Source organism: Dermacentor andersoni, chromosome 9 (genome assembly GCF_023375885.2).
Source record: "Dermacentor andersoni chromosome 9, qqDerAnde1_hic_scaffold, whole genome shotgun sequence".
Classification (NCBI taxonomy): domain Eukaryota; kingdom Metazoa; phylum Arthropoda; class Arachnida; order Ixodida; family Ixodidae; genus Dermacentor; species Dermacentor andersoni.
This window is the reverse complement of record NC_092822.1, coordinates 51449337-51467819: the sequence shown is the minus strand read 5'-3', so window position 1 is coordinate 51467819 and position 18483 is coordinate 51449337. Positions and strand designations below refer to the sequence as shown.

The window sequence follows — 18483 nt, the reverse complement described above, 5'->3', positions numbered from 1 at the left end:
AGGAGTGCGATGGCGTTAAGACGACGGTATGACAACCAATTCATGCCAACGACTGCAAAACGACGACGCAATGACAAATATGGCATGACACCAGTGTGCGGAGAATAAGATGACGACGAGAGTATGATAAAACAAGCGTGATGAAGACTATCATGAAGATTGTGTGACTACATTGGCGTGGCGTCGACGGTTTGACAACTGGTGTGTGATAGCGACTGTCTGACAACAGTGGTTTAATCACGATTGAACGACGACAGTATGACGACGATGGTAGGAAGATGACGGCATTTCGGGTGCTGGAAGACAAACTTGGAATGACGACGGTGAAAGCACCACGATGGCGTCACGCCCACGCGCGCACATTAGTGGCTTAAGCTGTCAGACAACTTGGACTACCGGGTCGACGTAAAAGGCGCGACAACGATGGGGTGATGACATTCAGATGACGAGTGAGTGAGTAAAGCATTATTTATTTATTTATTTATTTTATTAGTCATGTAACGCAGCTGTAACACACGTCCATTCGCTTGCGAAATAAATTGCACGTGACGATAGTGCCGCCGTACGAGACGAAATTGGGCACCCTGCACTCCTCGAAAAGGACCGCTATGGTGCCGATGTTCTTCATTCTTTTGGCGCCAAACGCTGTAGGATTTGCAGGTGGGTTCAAAAACGGCCGAAGTTGCCAAATAATGCTAATAGCATTAAACACGATATTGCCTGGACAATAGATCCTGAGCTTGAAATTAATTTGGCTTGCTTCAGTACCTATTGTTATGGGGTTACCCACTACGGGGGAGCAGCGATGAATCGGGCTGCAGTATGCAAAGATGGAAGAAAGCTCAAATTGCATTTTATAAATTAAGATTGAGATAATAATTCATTACACATAGTTAATATCAAGTATAGGGTATATTAGAGCATAGGTGCTAATAATGTTTGGTTTTCATGGTGAGGAGATAAACACGGACAAAATTAAAATAGTATTTCTCTTACTCAGCTTGAAGTAGAAGAAGTAGAAGACAAGGCGTGCTGGCACCGTTAATGTGTACGTGACGCAGAAGAACTCAAGATAAACAAAATTTTGCTGCATACCGTCGTACTGGTCACCCGGGAAGAAGTGCACTGCTGCAGGAATCGGAACCGAAAGTCCTACCTGGAACCAAACCCTACGCAGGAAACGAAACATCAGGAATGGCCGCGTGTGACCAAGTAGCTATAACCTGTCTAAGTATTTAACCTAGTGGCTGCGTGGGGATGTGCAGTTGCATACATCTGTGCCTTAATCGTCAAGTCAAATGCAGTGCCGATTGTTCTGTGCGCTGCGGTCAATTCAACGTCTAAAGAAAAACAGTGACCACATAAGACTGCTAATATTTTAGAAAAAGGATTTCTGATCTGGCATCTGTTGTGGATTACTCGCTATCTCTTCCTGCCCACTAACTTTAAGGCGTATAGCCTAAGACCTCTGCGTTTCAAGGTCGCGTCATTAGACGCAAAAATTACTGCGTGACCCAAGGAACGCCAGGAGGGAACCAAGGCATGTCGAGCCATGTATAAGAGATGATTAATGATTAGCAAAGTTTATGATTGATTATTGATTTGGTTAGGGTGGATTAAGATGTATTGAGGATCAAGGTGGATTAAAGTGGATTAAGGTGTACTATAGAAGTCTAGACGAATTAGAGTGGATGAAGGTCGATTCAGGTGGATGACAAAATATTAAGGTGAATTCCAGTGTGCTTTACAATGCTTTCGCCTTCGCGTCTCTTAGGCCATACCTAAGAGCACATGGAACTATTTTCTTTTCTTGAACTGACATCATCCAGTATAAACTTCTCCCTCCATGGTTCTTTAGTGGCTATGCTGGTAGGCTGCTAAGCACGAGGTTGCGCGATCGAATCCCCGCCATGGGGGCAGAATTTCGTTGGGGCGAAATGCGAAAACACCAGTCTGCTTTGATTAAGTTGCGCGTTAAAGAAAGCCAGGTGGTTCAAGTTATTCCGCAGGCCCGCACTACATCGTGCCTCATAATCAGACCATGGTTTGGGCACGTAAAACCTGAGAACTTAATTTTAATTTTTTAGTATAGGCCTTGAGATCAGCTTTCGTATTGTATATTGAACGAGATGCATGACATTTGTTCAATTTGTGGTCCTAAATAACTGAAAGTGATCATTAAGTGTGTGTGAAAACATACTGCCGATATAAAATCGTAACACAAGTCCTTGTTCGTAAATAATCTGTCTGTTAGACAATAAGCGGATACTGTGTCTGGCGGTATGTTACCCTGAGACAATATCTTAAAGCATGAGAAGCAGCTCGCCTTTTCCTTTAAGAGAGATAGAGACAGGGAGATTGCTTCACAGAGAAGAGGATAGATTGAACCGTGCGTGTCTGGCGTGCAGCTGACAACTGAACACGGTCTGCAGTGCGGGTAAGGAGGAGAAAGAACGGAAAGGTGACTGACATAGTAAAGGGCGTAGTGCTCCGAGCTGATAGCGCATATGGCCTGAGGTGATCAGCAGAAGCTAGACGCGCTCAGCAGAAACGCGGAATGTGACAGGTCCCGCTGCGTCAGCCAACTAGGGGGAGTTAGTCCCACAATGCCTCGCCTACATTGGGCTCTCCGTGAATACTGAACGTTTAGTGAACTTGGCGAGGCAGGCTACACTCGGTCTTACCTCGAACGCGGCCGAGTCAAAACCCATAGACAACGCAGTCCACGCTGTCGACAGAAAAACCAAGTGTGGGGTACTTTGGCGCGCACTGGTTCTCGCTTTAAGGTGTCCTAGAAATGCCAAGAAAGCGCAGCATCTGCATTTACCCAAAGGAGTTGTAACCTTAGCTAGGACGCCTCAAAAGCTTTGCAATGTCTCATGGTATTCGAAGTGCGCAGGTTGCTCCATATAAAGGGGCCGTATGTTGCCGCGCTGCCTCCAAACTATAAAGAAAACAAAAAAAAAGTTTATCGCATGTACAACAATTTATTTTCATTTAGCGAGGCGTTTCTTCTGGCAATTTCGTCCGGACGTTTGTTACGGGCCACGGACACTAGCTGTGAGGAGCTATTTTTTATTCTTAAGTCTGTTGAAGATCACTGTAACCGGCGCATGTATAGCAAAGAGTTCGTGTTTAAAGTGAGCTGAAAGCAAAGTGATGCAGTACCAAAGCAGTTAACAACAGTGTCTAAAGGGATCCCCCGCATCCTGGTAAGCGCGGGAGGTTCTGACACCTATTCGTTCATGTTGTGGTGTCGGAGCGCATCAAACGCTTGCAGATTGCATGCGCCCCTGCGGGGTATTCCTCTCAATCTTACGTCCAAAAGAAACATTCAAAGAAGGGAACAGGAGAACGAAACTTTTGCACAGGTTCCCGTCTTTCCCAGAGTTTCATAGTCTTTAACAGTTTCACACAGTTTGTACAGAGAACGCCGTATTTTATAATCAGGTACGTCATTATTAATAAGTTATGTTAATATCATATGTCTTACCCTGTCTCTTCTCCATGACCGTTGTTACGCTTAATCGGACTAGCTAATCAGCAATATGCTTTGACACTATGGCTACTTGGGTGAATTAGGAAGAAAAGACGAAGTCATGCACCGAAGGGAAAAATCCTTCGCCATTTCAATTTGTAAATTACACCAATGTTATACCGAAACTTGTCCAGTACAACATCATTGGTCTCAGGAACTCAGCGATCAAACGTAGTCATTACCAAGCATAGTCTTTACGAAGCATATTTTGGCGAGGGGCAGTTCGCATTGGATTAAGCACTGATATCGGCGAGAGTTTTATTTGTTTATACAAGGTTTCGCAGATACTTACAAGATATAAAGCACCGCACCCCTTACACGAAATGTTCTATATATATTGAAGATCAGCCGTTGGGTCGCCTTGTTACTCCAACATGCCCAATTAGTTCCGGCGGTAAAGATGTTTCACCAGGGCTATCTACAGCACATAATTGCTTGCAGGAACTATACGACAGGGAACCCTGGCACTGCTCTCTACGGTATATGCTGCCAACCATGATGATCCAGCCAGCAGGTGGCCAGTATATTGATTTGCGTAAACTTCGTTCCTACAATTCTAGACGTCTTCGTAAATTTACACATTGGTCATGCTGAAAAAAAGGTATTGCGTTTAACATGCAACAGCTTGCAATAATTAACCTTATTAACGCATGTTCGTGAAATATTCCGCACGTGTGTATTAGAATGTATTTGCTTGGTGAATAGAAATGATAATGATGAAAAACGCCACAAAAAAGGCTTAAGCAACAAGCATAAGCCTGTTCATATATTAACCATTGTTTTCTTAGCAGCACAACGGTCTATTAGCCATAGTTGTCGCAAGTAATCTCTTAGGAAACTACGCTACGCTTTTTTTTTTAACAGCCCTTATTGCCCTTATACAAGTATTTACAGACCAAGTTGGGCATCTCTTCCTTTGTTTTCTTTTTGTTTCTTTAGAAGCAGGCCTCCGAGGTTGGAAACCATGCATACGAATATACCTCTGTGACGCAGGATCTGACAGGCACCGAGTCACTGCGTTGGCTGGATGCCTGCACGTGCAGCCTTCTCCACTGTATCGCGCCGGTCCTGACGCCCATCTTCCTGCTTCTCGTCTTGGTGCTGCTGTGTACGCCGCTTCAAAGGTGCGCTTCGTCAATGGAGTTTCGCCCGAAGTTAGCATAACAAAACATGGATTCTCATTCCTTCAGTCACCGTGGGAATTCTGAGCAGTACAGGGATTTTTTTTTTTTGCCTCCGATTCATCGCGGACTCATTAGGAAGGCATACTGCGAGTCAGTTTATTGTTCCCTTTAGTCGCTTTGACTGCTAGTTTTAAAACGCTCTATTTGAAATCATCGTTATATTTTCTATCCCTGTGCTATATTTTGCGACTATTGTATGTGCTTTGCTGTGTACTATCACATTAATGTTTCTGTTCATTCGGGTGATATTTTGTATGTCTCTGAATACATCCATACCACTCCTGCTAGGCCCAAAGGAATGGGGTTGCAGAATGTATAAATGAATAAATTAAACAAGTAAATAAAGTTGTCACGCGATCTTTTATGGTTTTGTTTATTTTCCGCCGCTCGCCAGTTGATTGTATGCACTACTCCTAACGCAAGCATAGATCCCGGCCTTTCCGAGCATGCGCAGAAGTGCGCTTTCGTGACAGTCACCAATGGTTATTTTTCCTAACGCCCTAACCTATGCTTTTTGTCATCACGGTTGGCATCGAAAATAAGCCGGAATCGTCACTCTATCATACTGAATCATGGTTGATCACGTTAACGACTATTTCTTTTCACACTTTATGCACCACAATAAGTTCTTGTCTTCCAGCTATGCATTCAGTTAACGGTCTAGATTTAGGAGCATTTTCTTCCTTTCGTAGTTCTTAACCGTGAAACCTCGCACTTTCCCGTTATAATCTGTGTCGGCTGTGAAGGTAAAATAAATGAATAAATTAAGAAATGAATAATCTCTGCAGCTCGTGGTTAGGCAAAGATGGGCCCTCGGAGGAAACCAGGATGCCCCCTGCCCCACCTCGCCGCCTCGCTGGACCAATCTGTGTCGAGGAAGACCCATGGTTAACGCAGGCTATTCGCGACTGCCGTAGTCTGCTCCGCAATCAGCAAGACATGAAACACCGCATCACCAGGTGTAAGAATTGCTCATGTACAGCCTGTGACACAACTGTCAAATCCAGATCGTTTACATGCAATCAGGTCGTTTACCAGACAAGGGAGATGCCCCCCAAAAAAAGTTGTCCCAGAAAGCTCCACGATGCTACAGCCCTATTTCTCTTCTTCATAAGATGGAGCAGAGGCCGCATTTAGTGTCGGCAACTTCATGCCGTGTTACAACACATATTGAGCGCAATTGTACGCAATAACACAGCTCCTACAATAATGAGACATCAGGTATCTTGTGAAGCAAGCGTTCGTGCTCTACTAATAGGGCTTTCTTCGCCCCTTAGTTGAAATAAGTTGAGAGACAAAAGCAAATAGGGCGTGGCTAAGCACGTCTGTGTTTATTGTTTCTTATGTAGTTCTTTTTTCAAGGAGTATAAAAAATGCGTGCCAGCTTGACTTGGGATATCTATATATTCATCAGGTGGACATTTTTCTTTAGTGCGAGGGTTAACGCCTTAGGGCATACAGGGTTACGGGGTGCGCGCGAATAAGGATTAGAAAAGGGGTGAAAAAAAGATTTGCGGATCTAATAAAGTCCAGGAGGCATCGATAATGGGGTCCTTGCGTCCAAGCAGTGCAGTGGCTAGGATTCTGCCTGGTCTAGTGGCTAGGTCCCGCTGCCACGAGGTGCCGGAGCCTCGATGGTTGCAACGCATGGCAAACCCACAGCAGGTGGTGGATGTTGGCTTCATCAGCATTGCGAGTAGCTCTACTTTTGGCAATATACGCATCTGCGAGGGATCGAGGGATTTTGCTTGATAAAGTGAAACGTTTGTGCCCAAAATAAGCGAATTACCGCTGTCGTTCGCTTGAGAGACTACCATTAAAATCCCAAAGCATAGGCTGCCAGAGAAGGAAAAAAGGCTTTTCTGCCCAGTATTTCTCTTTAACAATGAAACCCGATATTTTACAGATTCTTGAAAAAGCATAAATCCTAAAAACGAGTGGGCTTAAATATACTTGAAAGTAAAATATTCCGTAGACCCACAACAGTATGTTTATATGCATATCGTTTACCTGAATATACCTGATTACCTTAATATACGTGCGTGAGCCTTACAATTTTATGTAATTATATATTTATTTAAATCATAGTTTATTTGATTATTTATCAAAGTACACTCAGCTACTTTATGGCACTCAAGTGGAGGGCAATGAATAAAATGAAGGTGAGCAGTGGAATTATTGCAAAAGGCAATATTGCCAACATTATTCTAAAATGTCCATCCACAGAGAGAATACGTGCCCAGAATGACAGTGCCCAGTAACCCGCATCGTATCACCTCAGAGTGCAAACACCGCACGCAATTGAAATTCCCCCCCCCCCCCCCTTTTTTTTTGTTTACACGCCACCGCCAAAACCTCAGTGTACGCTTGTGCCACGTAGTGAAATGATATTATGAGGTTTTACGTGCCAAAACCACGATCTGATTATGAAGCACATGGTAGTGGGGGAGTCCGGAAATTTTGACCACCTGGGGTTCTTTAACGTGTAATTTAATCTAAGTAGCACGGGTGTTTTCGCCATTCGCCCATATTGAATTGCGGCCGTGGTGGCCTGGGATTCGAACCCGCGGCCGCGTGCTTAGCAGCCCAACATCACAGCCACTAAGCAACCATGGCGGGTTGGGCCACATAGTGTAGAACGTGTGAGCGCATTGAGAAGATGAGACGCACATGCAGGCCGCCTCGCTGGCCACACTTGATTGCTATAGTTTCCCTTGCCACAGGTTCTACTGAAGTTAGACGCTTGAATTTCTCCAGAAACGAAAGGAGATGTTGAAAGACGCGACAGGTGAACTTAATGCCCGTTTTGCGGTGCTATCTACACTGTATCTTGCCTACTCTATGCTAGCGACGACACATAAATGGCGACGACATGGACTCATTTGAGATCGGCCTTATTTAAGGACCGACAAGCGCATTTACATGTCAAACCCTTTGCTTCCTTTCGTGCCATGATGACGTTTGTTGTTTAATGGCGTGAGGGCTAGACATGGCCAAAGAGCATCATGCGAGTGGTGATGGTTTGCCAGTGAGTTCCGTGGCATGGTCTCGCATGAGGCTCTAGGAATGCCTGATGCTTCCCACAAGAGCCGGATCCGTACTCACAAAAAGGCCTTACAATATAATTGTTTCTAAGGTGAGATTCCAGCCAATGTCGCTGCTCGAGATATTGGCAAAAAGCAGTTTGTGTATGTGAAACGCTTTGTGGATTCGACCTCGAATTTCCTCGCTGGTCACACTATGTAATCTTGCAGAGATATCAGCCAGTAAAGGCAGCGTAGCGCTTGTCCATATAGATTGCGCGGATTATTGTGGCTGTTTCATTTACCTGCAACATCCGTGTTCTTGCTTTCAACTGCAACTTTTCGCAGAAGACCTCTACCTTGGGGTCATTACACTTTCTTCCTGTTATTATATTCTATCTTTTCTGTACGAACATGTGGAACGAGAGCCGCCGTCGCCACCTTGGCGCTATAATCAATTTGAGAAGAGAAAACAGAAAGCTGCTGCTTTATTTTATAAACCTAGTACTGAATAACATGTGTGAACAAACACTACGTTTCTTTCTCTCGATTAGAACAAGCTTATACGAGCAATGCACTAGCGTCGTCGCCAAATTAACCGTGCATCGAATAAGAGTACCTCCGTCACTTTGTCAACGTCCATTTCGTTTCTGTATGTTCTGCATAGTGCTTGCCGAGGCGAACCTGAGGACCGAGCCGTTCGCTACGAGAGAGATTCAGCATCGGGTCCGCACCAATGTCCAGCCTCGGGTGCTCGGACGGGTTGTTTACAGCACTAGCCCTTCACACCCTCGGAGCGAACCAGACAGGAGAGACAGGGACGCCGGTGCCACATCCGCCAACATCGTGGACCACGACGGCACATCGACCGTCGGACTCCAGCAACCCGGCGATGCTTCCTTGGTGGAAACCCACTTGGACCAGCACCGACACCGGGTGCAGAGCACCCGTGGCCGACGCCGACGGCGCGAGCCACAGCTCGGCCGGAAGTCGCGGAGACGCTAAGGCTTCCTTGTCGCGCGTTCTTCCTTCCACAGACCAAATTGATGGGCGCTTACCGGAAGAGGCACCGTCGGTGCTCGAAGCGATTGCGGCCTCTCAGCGAGGTGACCAGCAGTGACCGCCAGTGGCTGTTGGACTCGCGTTAATACTTACACTTAATATGGCACGACAGAGCAAAACTAAAATTGCATAACCTTGACCAGGTCCTGCGGTTGCGTTCTCGACAAATATAAACGACTACAAAGCACGAAACGGTCGTGTCGTCATTGTTCATAAACAAAATATTGAGATAGACAGCATAAACCATTGGGCCCGAACATGGTCTCAGTTCGCATAAATGAATGACGAATAAAGTTGATCCAGGAATCATAGTTCTGGTCTGTTGTTTCGATTGCAAATTGCAATTACGAAGCATTGATGGCATTCTAAAAGGGCTAAACATAAAGGAAAATGTATCATTGTATATCGCTGAAGCGTGAGGAGGAGGATGGCTTATGTGCGATGCTGAAAGCCTACGCTAACTCTAGTGTGCAAGGCGACGGAAATGTTCTTCATAGTGTGGTGGTCACGAAAAAAGAAGTGAACACAGTTGCTTCAAGAACGAATAATTCGTGCTCAATGTGACTTCTGAGCCCACGTTGGTTTTCCATGTTTTTTTTTTTTTGTGCAGCGTAACAGAGAGTCTGCGTGATTTCCAAATAAACTGAACGGTTCGACCCATCGAGCTTGTTCGCTTGTCATGCTTGTCATGTCATCATGCTTACTGTCCACTAGAATGGTATTTATATCCCTCACTGATAGAATGAAGAACTCTTCTTAAGCGGACCCTTTCACACTGTGGCTCCTATTTATCTACAAGGAACCAGAGAAATCATTCTGGCCGGCAACTACTGCACCGACTTTGATGAGGTGTGTTGCATTCGAAATAAAAACCTAAGTTCTAGTAACTGTATTAAGTTATTTTTTTTTTGTAAAAGCGCCTATTTGTGTAAGTTCTTAAAACATCAAAAGTTTTTAAACCTTCAAATCGTGTTTACAACTCCAACTGAGGAATTAGAAATCAAAGCCACAATTTGTAAACTACGCTTAATAATTCACCCAAAGCAAGAAAATTAGTGTACTACACAAGATTCCATAATATGCCGAAAATTTAGGAGTAGAACATTTGCGAAACCCTTGTAAACATTGTAACATGTTGTCCCATGTAACATGTAAGCATATCACGTTTGTTTTATGCAGAGTTTTCAAAATTCGAGGTCCTAAATGAAACTTCTGGTGCCTAGAGTTAATAGATGTTAACTATTCTTAATCGCATTCAATAAATTTAGTTAAAATCGATTCTTTCGGTAGTCACAAAAATAATCGCTGCAATTTAAATGCATTTGAATTGGCAAATCACAGTTGGCCTCGAGCTGAAGCTTCCCCTTAAGGTAGCATACAGAATATCTCCAACAGAATACGGCTTTCAGATCGTCAATACATGTTTTTGGCGGTTCTACGTTGAATTACGACGCAATGGTCTGCAGTACGCTTCGGCGAAGGTATACTGCGATTTATAAAACGCCGGTTTTCATGGCCACGTCATTACTGTGATGAGCACATATTGTCCAATAAAATATTCCCAATTATATTTCGTTAAAGCTCTGCCACTTTAGGGATACGAGTATAAAAAGATCACCAAACAAACTTTATGCATGTAACTGATGATGACGAATTATAGGGTTTTATGGCGCAAGAGCCACGTAAAGTCAATAAGTGGCACCTAATGGTATGATGAATTTTATGTAGTTGTCATGTAACGCGGCTGTAAAATGGTCTAAAAGCATTCGTTGTAGAGTCGAGTTAAGAGGACATCGGGTTTGCGTGATTTTGTCCTTGATGGCCAAATGCCTATCTTTGGTCTAATTAGGCGTAACTTATTCGACGTTTCAGCGTCCCTGAGGTGTTGCCAACAACTTATTAGTTTTCTCCGCAGGAAAGGTTTCAAATCCATAGCCGCGACAGATACGCGAGCGTTGCGAGTTCTCGTTGCTGTAAATGTAGGTCGCTCATCAGCCAGCATATTATCCATAATGCCTCTGTGGCCAGGAACCCAGCATATCACCAGAAGTTGTTCAGCTGCATGGCTTGTGCACAAAAGCGACTAGAGTTCTATTATGACACGATTTCTGGGCGTTTGCAGAGAAACAAAAACCCTAAGTACGCTTAATCAGTCTGTAAATACAATTCCCTTCTCAAAATGTATTGCATGATGTGCTCTGCAGCCAACAATAACGCATAGGCCTGAACTGTACAGATGCTGGTTAGTGGCTGTAGGACGTCTGGTTCCGAAAGTGATGCTCCAAGTGGGGCGTCGAACACGCCTTCATGTGAATTTGATGCATCTGTGGAAAAACCCGTGCATGAATACGTCGCTCAGCGTTCTAAAAAGTGCAATCGAATGTGCTCGTGTGGCGCGTGCTTCGAGACGTCTACAAATGACGTGTCACATTCTACGACCTCCCAGTGCCATGGCGTCAGCGTCCATGCCAGGGTCTTCTGATCGTGTTCTAGGAGCGAGACGCATGCTTCTTCACTAAGTGTCCTAACACGCAGCGAGAAGTGTTCTCTGAATGTGGCGCGATTTTAAACTGTGTAGTACACGTCATTTCATTTACGCTTGCGCAGCTAGGATGTTCGTTGTTCGAATGCACTTTCGGGAAATACGTAAAACTAGAATATTGTTACGTCCAAGCGCGTAAAAGGAACGCGGGGTTCAAGAAGAGAAGGAAAGAGGAAAAGGAAGACTGTGCAGCGGCCATTCCTGTTGTTCGTAGCCTGCCGTTCCTGCTCTCGCACGCCTAAATAAACCCCCTTTCCCCGTGCTTGTAAGAATATGAGCTTTGAAGTTCAAGTGACCACTCTTTTGATCCCACGTAGAGACTTGGTATGAGACTGGTCCTCAACGAGCCTATGGAAAAGCGGGTCCCTAAATGATGAACAGCGTCCAGCACCTTTAGAGCATTCGGTGCCGCACAGTGATCGACCACAGCCCCATAATCCAGACAGTATGGACAGGTCCAGACGATATGGACAGACACTTCCTACGCCATGTAAAAAATAACGTTTAGAATATTCACTGTTTTTCGACATTTCTTGTTAATGTAATTGATGTGGGATATGAAGGACAATTATTAGTGAGGTATGACACCCAAAAATTTGTGCTCTTATGTATGCGTTGCCTATCGAATGAAATATTAGCATCTGGAACCAAGCCGCTTCTCCTTCTAAATAGGGCGCAGGAGTTTTTCTGCGGATTTAACTTGAACCCATTTTGATTAGCTCATTACGACACCATGTTCAGGTCAAACTGAACCTGCCGCTCCTAAATTGAGAGAATACACCATTTGAAACCTATTTGTACATCATGATTGTATACCGAATAAGATATCGTATGTCGAATTGATGAGCACAATGAATTATGTTTTACAATAAAGAGAGTACGGCTTAGTACACCACCCTGCGGCACTCCATTTTCCTGAAGAAACGGCCTGGCATCAGCGATTATAATTATGAATACGCGGTTAGACAAATAGCTTTCTACAACGTTAAGCATGTTTCCGTGTACACCGATCTCCGACAAATCTCGCAATATCCCGTAGGGCCATGTCGTGTCGTACGCATTTTCCATGTCAGGAAACACAGACAAAAACTACTGCTTGTGAATGAAAGTTTCGCGGATATTTGACTCCATGCGTACCAGATGGTCGGTTGTAGGACACTTTTCCCTGAAACCACATTCATACGGGGCAAGGATTTTGGTAGAGACGACGAAGTGTATCAAATGACGATTTATCATCTTCTCGAATAGCTGGCAAGCACTACTTGTAAGTGCTATCAGACGGTAACTATTAACTGAAGGTGGACGTTTACCTTGTTTAAGTATTAGAATTGCAATAGCCTCCCTCCATGTCGAAGAGAGGTAATTGGAGGCCCACATGTTGTTAAAGAGTGCAAGTAGTGTTATTTGTGTGTCTTTGTGCAAGTGATATATTACGCCGTATTCCATCCTGTCAGCTTAGTCTGCAGAGCACTGACACGCGTTCAATGAGGCTCAAAGCTCGGCAACCCTAAAAGGACGGTCATCAGATTCATTCGGTTTGCATTTCCGATCTGGTGCCATACGTTCCGCTATATTTTTATATTTAAGAAACAACCTAAAATAATTAATTGAACTAGATAAGCGCTTAAAGTGCTCTTCAAGGGTGCTTGTCTGCTCTTTCAAGGTGTTGCCTTGATCATCGACCAGGGGTACGGATGGGCTTGCTGCTCACGAAGCCTATTAAGCTCATTCCGAACATTTGCTTTCTGCGTGTAGGAATTTATGCGTGAAATAACTCTCCCAGCTCGTTCTCCTAGCTTGATGTCGCGTCAGCCTTCACTGGAATTTAATTTCTTTGAACTAGATTAGACTAGACCGACTGAGTATGCCCCATCCTCTATGCTGTTTCTGGTGCGCCTGCTTGTATTCTTTATTCCATCGAGGAATTCTTCATTTTTGTATGGGCTACCACTTGTTTCCGAATTGAATTCATCTGCAGCGTCAATAGTAAAAAGGGTAAAATACGCTACTGCATCATCTATACTACATATGTTCATAAAATTTGGTGATGAAAAAGTCGATTCGTTCAAATTTTTCCAATCGGCACAGGCTAGTTTCCACCTGGGGACATCAGGAATTGACTCATCTTGTTTTATAATCTTAGGGTTATTGGAAAGTGGTCATTTCTGAAGGAATTTTTTACCACATTTCTTTCCAAGTCGGGAAATAGGGAAGCAGACTCAATAGACAAGTGTATTGATGAATAATAATTATGATGAAGATTCTAATACGCTGGCTCCTCGTTAGTGAAGAGGCATGCGCCAGAGTCTACTAAAAAGTCGTCTATGAATCAACCTTTCACAACGCATCCTGAGCCTCCCCTCATCGTCTTGTGGGCGTTAAGATCCCGCACGAGTATGTAGGGCTTGGGAAGGTAATCAGTAGAGTTATAGAAGTCTGTTTTCACGAGATGATGATTCGGGAGTATATAAATGAAACATACAATTACCAATTTGTTGAAAAGAATGGCCCGAACTGACACTGCCTATATAGGCGTCTTAAGGGCAACTTGTTGAGAAGCTACTTACTTGTCCGCGACAGTTGCTACACCGCCATTCGCCTTGCCACGGTCTTTACGATACACAGTGTAGTGACGAAGAAAGTTCATGTGTCTAGGTTTTAGATGTGTCTCTTGAACACGCATCAACTTTGGATTACATTTGTGTAGGAGTTCCGTAATATCGCCGAGGTTATGAAGAAGTCGTCTGACATTCCATCGTAGCATTTGTGCCTCCATTATGAGAAAAGTGTTTTATGCTGTCAGTTAAGAGACGAAGATTAGCGCACGGGGCTTTTACCAAGTGCATGACGCGAGTTTTGCCTTTTTTTGGAGGAATCGCGAGTCTCACCACTCCTTATGCACTGGCGGCGCCGTCTAGCTGATTGATGTGTGCATCGCCTCTTTCGGGTCGCGGTATACATGCGCTCTTGGGAGTACTGCGTTTGATGAGAAGGCATCGTCTTTAGAGACGAGACCCTTGAGTCCACCAGCCCAGAGGTTGATGGCCCCTTCTACTGGGGCGGCAAAGCGGCTCTAGCCACTGTGGACCCGGGGGAGGGGGGAGGGGGAGGGTGCGTGCTGATGGCGTCACAGCCGATTCACTGCATGCGGGTCGGACAGCTGCCGGCGGCCGTTCTGGCGCCGCCCCCTGACGCGGCACTTCGGCAAAGATATTCTTCGGCAGGAATGATACCCACTTTCGTGCCTTCTTATACGAGATGTTCTCTTCGACTTTGATTGCCCCTATTTCTTTTGATATTTTTCACCATGGGCAGGACCGCGAGCACGCGGCGTGCTCACCATCACAATTGACAAAAAGTGGAGCATTCTCATGTGATTCAGGCACATGTTTATGGTCGCTACATTTGGCGCAGGTTAGCCGTTCTCTGCAGTTCTGAGAACTGTGGCCGAACCTTTGGCATTTGAAGCATCGGAGGAGATTGGGAATATATGGTCCGACCCAGATCTTGGTATAGCCTGCCTCGATTGTAAGGGGCAGCACAATTGAACCGAATGTCAGAATAAGATGCCTGGTATTTAATTACTTACCATCAGGCCTCACCTTTATTCGCTTTAAATTGATCACTTTCTGCTCACTGCAGCCCTCTTGTAGTTCAGCATTTGCCAACACCATCAGATCACCATCGGATACAACACCATGGGTGATGTTGCCTTGCACGATGCTGGGTTACACTCACTGGAACGTCCCGCAAGAGACACAAAGTTGGGCAGCCTCTCATATTGCTTCTTATCGAGGAGTTCCAGAAGGAAATATCCGCTTGCTAGCTTGCAAACTTTGTAACCTGGGCCAAGAGCCTAAGTTAGTGATTAGGAAACTAAATGAGGAGAGGCTATTCATGGTGCTTTCTCTGTTTTTCTAAACGTACGACATGAAATTGTAGGAAATTCTAATTTTGAAGGCCAAGAAAGTTAAATACTCTTTCGGTGCATCCTCATTTTTGAGGATGATTAGTAAGGGATGGGAAAGAAGTTGTCATACACACACATAAATTCCGTTCAGACGAGCACGCAAGCTCAGCAGTAATTGCAGTCGCCCCCACCCCTTGGGGCGTTTGCGTCAGCAGGCATTTGGTGTGTTTCCACACCACGTAGCCGAGCACACGAGGCGTGGACTGTCCCACGTGTAGCCGTCCGTGGCATAGCCGTGCCTGGGGAAAGGTGGATCCCGTAGGTTGAGCCGATGTCGGGAGTTTGGACCTTAAAGGCCCATTTCCCACGCTGCTCTCCAAACTTTGTCTTTCTCCCTTACTTTCAATATTTCCTGTTTTATTTTTATTTCGTTTTACTTGCAATTTCCTGGGCCAGCAAAGATTAACCTTGTGTAGCTATCCAATCTTGGTTACACCATATTTGTTTATAGTAGTGTCGTACAGCTGGTGCGTGCAGGACCTGTGTGTTTAAGGCCATGCAGCGTCCCCTCGTTGGGCTGCATGGTGGAGGGCTGGCGCCGCTACCGAAATTTGTGTTTATCTATGACAACTTCTTTCCTCTTCCTGCTGGAGCCCTACAACCTCTCGAGCTCTATACTTGCCCTTTTCGAGGACATTGCCATCTGGGCGGGCGTTAACGAAAGAGAAATTTCTGCTGCAGTTCGAGAGTGACTCACGCGCATCGATTCAACGGACGTGTTTATGCAACCTGCCGGAGTCGTCAAGGGCCGAGTTGAGCGCCACTAACGGAGGACGGCCGAAGCAGGAATTTCTGTTTCGCTGACGCCCGCACACGTGGCAATGTCCTCGAAAAAGGCAAGGATAGAACTCGAGAGGTTGCAGGACTCCGCCAGTGTATATTTTCGATGAAAATAGGCAAAAACAACAAGGTTTCTGCCCCCGAGCAATCTGCATTTTCTGGCTGATAATTAAACGAAGAAATTTTGCAAAAGAGCAAACTTCTTCCTCGATGCCATCCAGGCATTACTGAACTTTTTAAAAATTAGGGGCCTGGATTGCAGACTTTGAGCATGCCAAATTGCTTGCCATATGTTCTACATCTTCCTTCTATCGTCATCGTCACCCATCATGCACCTGTTTCTTCCCTCTTTCTTTCCCTCTTCCCCTTCCCCCAATGCCGAGTAGCTGGCTAGAGGAATATACCTCAGGCCGACCTCTCGGCATCATTAAACTTCTCTCTCTCTCTTCTTCTCCGATAGCGCCGTCGATGGCTTTTGCAAAGAGTTCATTACGCCTGTCAGCTCTCGTCAACACCAACATTCGCTTCAACCTCAAATATTTCTATCAGAAAAGAAAGTGTCAACTGTTGAAGAGACGACTGAAAAGAATACCGCTAAAAACCACATGGGTAAGGTAAGCTCTTTAATTGTGCGAAAAAAAAAGGGGGGGGGGTGGAAAGAATTAGTGATTATAACTGCGCTCTTCCGTGGCATAACTCACTTCAGCATGACTGTCGACGGCAATTTATTTACGATTCGAGCAACGCATAGTGACAAACCGTATTCCAGAAGCCACGGCTTTTTAACATGTGAAGTTGCCATGCTCACAGTTTCGCTGCTTCCGTTACATGCGACATACTCCGATATCGTCGTGCTTTGCTAAGGTACTCGCTTTCCAAGTTCGCCCATGAACATGGCGGCATAACGGCGACTGTACGACACCGACGCAGTGACGGCAATGGAATCACGAAGAAGGAATAACCTCTATGGAACAATAAAGGCGGTATAACGACAATGGCACGATAAGAATAATGTGTCAATTCTTAAATGATGACGATGGTATAACGACGAAAGCCTGACGATGACACGAGAACAATGATAGGACGACGAATGAATGACGACGACGGCGTGAAGAGGACCATATCACAGCGGATGCGTGATAGTGGCTGTTGGAGGACGACGCCATCAGGACGATGGCATGACTACGGCAACGCAATCAAGATTTAAGGACAGCAGCGTGATTACTACAGAATGAACGAGGAACGACGTCGAGGGAACGACGAAGACGGTATGACGACGACGGAACGACGACGACGGCATGAAGATAATGGGATGACATTACTGAAGTGACGAGCTGGTAAAACGACAGCATGATGACAACACATGACAATTGTATGACGACAACTGTGTGACGACGATGGCTGACGACGACCGCATGAAAGGAATCAGTCGTTTAATCTAGGATGACAACGTTGGAATGACCGCGACGGCTGTAAGACCACGGTGTGGCAACCATTGCATGAAAACGGCTACAAAACGATGACGCAATGACGAATATGGCATGACACCAGTGTCAGGACAATAGGACGAAGACGAGAGTATGATGAAACAGGCGTTATGACGACTGAATCATGAAGACTGTCATTACGAGCACTTTACAACGACGGTCTGACAACGGATGTGTGATATTAACCGCCTGAAAACAGCGGTTTAATCGCGATTGAAGGACGACAGTACGACGACGATGGCGTGAGGATGACGGCATAACGAGTGCTGGAATAGAAACTTGGAATGACGAAGGTGAAAGGCCCACGACGGCATCACGTCCACGCCGGAATAGAAGTTACTGAAGCTATCAGACAACTTGGACCACAGGGTCGGCGTAGAAGGTGAGAGGACCATGGCATGATGACATTCAGATGGCGAGTGATTGAGTGAGTGAGTGAAACGTTATGTATTTGGTCAGACGACGAAGCTGCAAAGAACAATAGAATGACCATGACGGCACCATGGTGACAAGTACATGCCTAGTGGCCCAACCTGGTCGACAATTAACTTGGGCCACTAGGTCTTTGTAAGTGGATGGGTGGGTTGGTGGATGGATGGATGGATGGATGGATGGATGGATGGACGGATGGACGGATGGATGGATGGATGGATGGATGGATGGATGGATGGATGGATGGACGGATGGACGGATGGATGGACGGATGGACAGATGGATGGATAGGCTGGTTCCAAAATGGCCGAAGCTGTCGAAGAATGCTAATCGCATTAAACAGAGTATTCCTTGAACAATAGAGCTTGCGCTTGAAATTAATTTGGCTTGCTTTAGTTCCCATTGGTAAGGGGTTAACCCACTACGGCGGACCGGCGATGAATCGGGCAGCATTATGCAAAGAGG

The 18483-nt window shown here is 45.3% G+C and overlaps 1 protein-coding gene across 1 annotated transcript; it reads left to right on the top strand.

Moving 5' to 3' along the window:
• Positions 1–1033: 1033 nt before the first annotated feature.
• LOC129383953 (uncharacterized) lies at positions 1034–9469 on the top strand. Its single transcript, XM_055068993.1, has 5 exons — positions 1034–1212; positions 4532–4662; positions 5511–5683; positions 8413–8681; positions 8783–9469. Exons 1-5 carry the CDS (start codon positions 1195–1197, stop codon positions 8891–8893), a joined length of 702 nt encoding a protein of 233 aa, XP_054924968.1. The 5' UTR covers positions 1034–1194; the 3' UTR covers positions 8894–9469.
• Positions 9470–18483: the final 9014 nt, after the last annotated feature.